This window comes from Loa loa (assembly GCF_000183805.2).
Source record: "Loa loa unplaced genomic scaffold supercont3.143, whole genome shotgun sequence".
NCBI classification, from domain to species: domain Eukaryota; kingdom Metazoa; phylum Nematoda; class Chromadorea; order Rhabditida; family Onchocercidae; genus Loa; species Loa loa.
The window spans coordinates 10311-16421 of NW_018108323.1; the positions used below are offsets into that span (position 1 = coordinate 10311).

General features: G+C 35.1%; 2 protein-coding genes across 2 annotated transcripts in view; one reads left to right on the top strand and one right to left on the bottom strand.

The window, feature by feature from the left end:
• The window catches only part of LOAG_17872 (membrane-associated protein gex-3), a gene marked incomplete at its 3' end in the record, with an annotated part of 9450 nt that extends 7254 nt beyond the window's left edge, over positions 1–2196 (bottom strand). Inside the window, exons 1-4 of the mRNA XM_020450534.1 lie at positions 1940–2196; positions 1344–1493; positions 976–1209; positions 596–733 (exon numbers count right to left, since the gene is read on the bottom strand). Coding sequence (XP_020305766.1) covers positions 596–733; positions 976–1209; positions 1344–1493; positions 1940–2155 — 738 coding nt within the window. The 5' untranslated portion in view covers positions 2156–2196. The remainder of the gene's footprint in view (positions 1–595; positions 734–975; positions 1210–1343; positions 1494–1939) is intronic.
• A 1298-nt stretch (positions 2197–3494) lies between these two features.
• Positions 3495–6111, top strand: part of LOAG_11802 (GIY-YIG catalytic domain-containing protein) — a gene marked incomplete at its 5' end in the record, with an annotated part of 4772 nt that continues 2155 nt past the window's right edge. The window contains 7 exons of the mRNA XM_020448419.1: positions 3495–3574; positions 3763–3910; positions 4693–4809; positions 4919–5029; positions 5202–5420; positions 5498–5653; positions 5802–5944. Of these exons, the coding sequence (XP_020301437.1) occupies positions 3495–3574; positions 3763–3910; positions 4693–4809; positions 4919–5029; positions 5202–5420; positions 5498–5653; positions 5802–5944 (974 nt within the window). The remainder of the gene's footprint in view (positions 3575–3762; positions 3911–4692; positions 4810–4918; positions 5030–5201; positions 5421–5497; positions 5654–5801; positions 5945–6111) is intronic.

Below are 6111 nucleotides of genomic sequence, written 5' to 3' on the forward strand. Positions count from 1 at the left end.
AAAAAAAATCATCCGTTTAAAATACGACTGGCAACTTTCCAAATAGGTTGGCTACATACAACGAAAAGTGGATTTTGTAAAAGAATATGCGACGGTCATCTCAATCATTCGCTGTTTAAAGTTTCCCTGAAATCGATATTGCGCCAAAAAAGCAATGGTGACTATTTGATATGAATGTGTCATCACTACAGTTTATTGATGTTACAAATGAATGAGATGTACCAAAATGGAATTGTAATATGCCATAAATCAGTCATTGCGGAAAAAGACACGCCTTACCTCTCCGAAACGTATATTACAATGTACTAATATTTCAAAATGGGCTTCAACACCTGAGCTGGATTTCCGTTGGGGAAAAAATAACTTATATCCCGTAAAGCACAGAAGAAGAAAAACTGATGCAACACGTTTTACTTTTAATTGTTGTAAGTCAGGATTAAATTACTCATGATTTTAGTTTAAACGAGTGTAAATATATGCTAACTTGTGAAACGCAAGGTCCTCATTAAAGCACGTCTTCAATTCGTCTTCATTTATGAAATGAAAGGTTCTCTAAATTGCAAGTACTCTTATTCTAATGATTTTTAAAACATACCGTATCAGTTTGTGCAGCGTATAGAATTTGTTGTGGAGAAGCAACAAGTGATAACATTTGCGCGTTACGCCATGCATCTGCAGTTATATTTCTGCGCACATAAACTGTTCCTAACGACGTTAGTGAGCCATGAATCAACTGCAATATGCACCATTTTTTTTATTTTTTTTTCATTGAGGGTTTTCATTCATCCTCGAGAAAACGAATTTCCGACTAAATTAGTTATTAAAAGTTATTTTACTTTCCTCTCCTTCAGTTACAAAGTGGCACAAAAGCAATGGTACCGCACAGCGATACCTGACAACTGTTTAATGATTGAATACACTGGAAGCAATCCACCTGAAAGATTTTTCAAAGAGGTGGAGGAAAACAAAAGTCACCCTATTTAAAGGTCCTAAATCTTCGGCCAATTTCTTCCAGGGATTATCGTATTCAATAATCATTTGTCCTAATCTCGGAAAAGTAGGTTCACTTTGTCCATTACACAGTTCATATGCAGCGTTGAATAATCCGAGAACAGCTTTCCTATCATCCACGCGAGATAAGAGCACCATCAAGCACACCAAATTAATCACCAAATTCATGTAACCTGCTGTTAAATCGTAGCTTGTTGTCTGCAACCATGTTTTTTGGTTAATTGTTGTCACCGCTCAAGTCCTCTTTGTTGAAAGTACTAATTAACGAAGATTTAGTGTAGAGCTTAAGAGCACTGTCTTCTTAGTAAAGAGAAAAAAAAAAAGAAAATTACTATATCTAGTTTGAACTGTGCAGCATCCATTGTTGTTAGTAGCTGTAGGATGTGATCTTTCAAATCTAGCAAATCAGCAAATGTACAGTAATAGAGCGAGAGAGATTTCAATATTTCCTGCTTTATTAAAGTTACTTGATGAAATAACGTCTGAAATAATTTTAAGTGACAAAATCCACTCGATGTCTCAGACATTGCATCAGAATAATCTTCAAGCAGCATTTATGGATTACTGTTTAACTATGTTGTACGCACATATTTTGCCGAAAAAAAAAAATTAACCTTGCACACTGAATTACTGCTCTATGATCTTATTCAAAAACTAGGATTACCACGCATTACCACAAGAATGCCGAACGGTATGTTGCATGAAAGAAAAATATACCAGGCAAAATTTACTCAACAATCATCTACTTATCTAAAATGACTGTTAATTATATAACAGTCACTTGCATGAAAGTAAGTTATACCATAGTCATTTCTGAAAAGTGGGATAAAAACTATCTCTTCTTCAAAAGTTATATAAAACAACCACTTGATCGAAAAAAAAAAACAGAACGGCAGTAAACTCAATATAAAAGATGAGCAAAGCTTACACTGCTTGATCTGGCATCAACAATGGGGAATTTGCGCACTATATGCTTAATGCAATTTTCCAATGATTTCTCGCTTAAAAACTGCGGTTTTGATTTGGGATCACCGCAAGCTTTCTTGATATTATATAGCCTTGTAAGCATACCCACTGCTCGATCATTCAGTATAATCAGCTTCTCGGCTATTTTCATCTGCGTCACATCCACTTTATATGCCATCTTCTACACACGATATTTTTGACTTCTCTGATACCCTGGAAATGCAATTAAGAAATAATCAAATAGGAGAGAAAGAAAGACAGCAATGAAATATAAAAACCCAGTTGTCCGGAATTTTGATCCAAATTCAACTTAACTAAACAGAAAACAAATTACAATAGATGATAATTGGTAATTATGAGATGAGACTGTCTGTTAATTCTGCAACGGTAAGATGATTATAAAACCTGGCTATCTGTCTCCCACAATAACTGCTCTATATATCCAAAGGACCCTTTTGTCACACAATACCGCCAGCAATCAAATAGAGATGAAAAGGAGTAGGGAAGGCAAAATACTGGAAAAGTAAGTAGTGCAGCATTTCCCCAAAACGACACCATCCCTTGGCGGGCGGTATTGATAAAGTCTTGCAAATATCTTAGGCGAAGAATGCACCAGTGTTAATTCCTTTATAAATAAATCAATCGGGATAACATCTGGATTGTTAAAGTACTGATACACTGCAAGAAGCAGGGTACAACCTGATAAACGAAAAAATAATGAATATATGGCTGCTAAAGCCCACCTTGTCTCCCGAAGCGGCATAGCGCATTTTAAACAATGTATTTTTCTGTGAGTACTTTATTGTTTTTTGTGGTATGGGAAGTATTTGGTGTGAGGAGGACGTGGATCCATTCCTAATTTACTGTTCATAACCCAGTTACATTCCTGATTTACCGTTAATAACCCAGTTATATTCCTGACTTATTGTTGTTAACCTAGTTACATTCCTATACCGGACTTTTTATTTTAAATTTGGTGAGCTTACTTTGTTTCTGGCGGAACTTACATTCACGTTTATTCTCATTTATAACAATCATTATTCAACAAACTATCTAGTAGTGTTGTTGCTTTTTGATTTAATTCAAATATGTCTGAACTTTCTATGCTGATACATTAATGCAATAAGCAATAAAGGGAAATTTGGTTTTCAATCAGTCTCCTTCTGTCGCTAATTTGGTGTTTTCCTCCTTAAGCAATAAAGGGAAATTTGGTCTTCAACTAGTCTCCTTCTTCTGTCGCTAATTTGCTCCTTTCCACTTCCCTTCGGCAGCGAAAAAAATTTGTTAAATACAGGTTCCCTTAAATTATTCGACGATTTTTGAAAATGATATTCATCGAACAGGTTAGGTCACATATTTTAAGGGTTGTAATTTTGGAGCTCTAAAGTTAAATTAGAACCGAGTAATCTGTAAGGTGATTCTTCTTCACTACTTCCTGTATATCTCACCTCACGGTTGAATTTTGGTTATTTTGCTTGCACTTCAAGTTTTAAGGTACGAGGTGCGAATGCACGTTCATGTCTGCTGATGAATCAGATGTAATTTGCATTGAGGATGAAGAAAATATAGAAGGAAATGGGGTGAAAGATTTTAACAAGTAATTTGTTCTTCTTTTCCTATAGCGTCTAAAAAGAAGAAATTTTTCTTACATATGCAGTCAGTTACTTTCTTTGATCCGGGGAACTACACAAAGCTTGTTGATTCTGCAGAAAATTCCAAGTACTGACATTTAAGAAAAATTAGACGGTTCTTGGCTTCCATTATTTACCTCATTTTTTGTTTCAGTGGTCCTGTGTGCCAAAAAAGTTTCTCCAAAAATGTGTGTGGTTCGTTTTCACCAGAAATAGCTGATTCAAAAAAGAATGATGGCGGTACTAATGGCTGTGAACAGTTTCGCATATCACTTTCGCAGTTACCAAACAGTTCTGATAAGGTTTTCACGTTAAAAATGAGAGCACATTCATGTAAATCGTTTATGAATATCTCATAAATTCTAAGTAAAGAAAACCGCTCTCTATCCTGTTCTAAGTAGAGAAAACCATATTTTAGTCCGGTGAAAGAATTCCTGTGTAAAATATTGTCATGTAGCATTGACAGGTTTTCATTAATATTTACTGTTTGCTGAGGAGTGATCTCAAAAAACCTAAAACCTTTAATCACTTTTGCCATTCAATGTAACTTTGGAGGAGTTGGAGGGAGGGGGAGGGGGTGTTTTTTTGTTCCCCTTCTTGAAGTTTTCATCTTCCATTATTTAGTAAAAAACAAAGATTTTTTTTATTTTTTCATAAATTACTATCAAATTCATGCTGTTTTCCGATGAGCAGCCTTGTCGAGGTCCACTTGCTCCCTTTTATCCAGCGAAAATATTAAACCAAATGCAAGGAATTTGTTGTATGCGAGTAAACACTTTTCTGGCTTATTGATATAGGCCATTCTATCATAGAGACCCTAAACTTTACTAAGTGTGCAATAGTATACTTGATGTTTCATAAAAGCGTTTATTTCTTACTGCTATGAAAATATACATTTTTTATGGTAAATATAACATTTAATTTAAGAGCAATAGTGTATATGCATAACAAACGTTAATTGGCGATTGCGATACAACAAGCTACACATTATTTCTTTGAAGCAGTATTTCGAATTGTATTTCGGATTTCATTGAGGTACTGAATAGTCAGTTCCATTAAAATATTTAATCTGTTAAATTTTCAGGTGGTTCAAGAAAAAGAGCAGAAAAAACGTGATAAAGCTCATCGAGTACCCTCTATTTTAGACGAATTTTTTGGTGTCTATTGTTTGTTGAGTCGAAGTTCGAACAGATATTTCAAGGTATTTGAAGTATTTGACCTTAATTTACATGCAAGCTTTGCAATTTTAAATTTTGAGGGAGTTTTCACTGAGTACTTATAATATACTTTGTCTCTGTTTACAATTTCAGAATCGTTGTTACATTGGTTATACTGTCAACCCTAATCGACGTATACGGCAACATAATGCTGGGAAAGAATTTGGAGGAGCGAAAAAAACGGATCATAGAGGACCATGGTATGTTTTCATGCTTTTGTAAATAAAATTTAGGGGTAGATATTTGATACTGGTATGAAAAGTACTGTTTGTGATTATTTCTGATTGGAACTGTCTTTCTGAAAATTGTTACATTATTGTGATTTAAAATATCGAATGAATTAAATTTTTTTGGCTGTGTTATGTCTCGATCTTAGGGATATGGTATGCATCATACATGGTTTTCCAAACAATGTGTCTGCATTACGATTCGAATGGGCTTGGCAAAATCCAGAGAAGTCGAGAAGGCTACGACCTTTGAATTTAAAAAAAAAACGAATGAAACTGCTTTTGAATTTCGTTTGCGTATTGCTTGCCATATGTTGAATAGCGATCCGTGGCGACGCCTTTCACTTACATTCCGATGGCTATTACCTGTAGGTTTAGAAGTTTAAAAGAATTGGAAATATGTTTGGCAAAATATCCCGTGGCATCATCCATACATTTTGTTTAGGAACTGGAAATTCCATTCCCACTGGATGTTCTACCTCCTTCACATATCGCTGTGGAACATGGCGCTGTGACAAAAATATCGACAGTAATACCTCAGTTGCGGGAAGAATATGATGTCATTGGAATTTGTTCGCTTTGCTTAAAGTCAATAAATTCGGTGAGTTGTCAGCTAAAATAATGGGCATTTTATGGTAATTGCGGTATCAGATTTTCGAGAATAATTTCCTATTATGTTCGAGCTCTGATTGTTGTTTACTGCGAACATACTAGAAATTGCCTGGAAGTCTTCAAAAAAATTTTTCCAGATCTCTGAATTGCTTCGTTGTAGCGCCACTGAAATATGCAAATCTCATTTCCACATGCGATGTTTGTCGAAATACGCTTTGAATGCTGATGACGAATACAAAAACCTTGTTGTTTCCTATTCAAGGGCAGTGTCCCAAATGTGGTATGACTTACCTATGGGGTGAGTTGGTCAGGGACCAGCGAATTTTATTGGCAGTTAATAAGTCTAATTCAAACGGCACATTATTCAATATGATACCTCGTGGTAAACTCACTAAAATGTAGTTGGAAATTGGACTGAAATGGCACACAATTCAGATAAAAAATGAC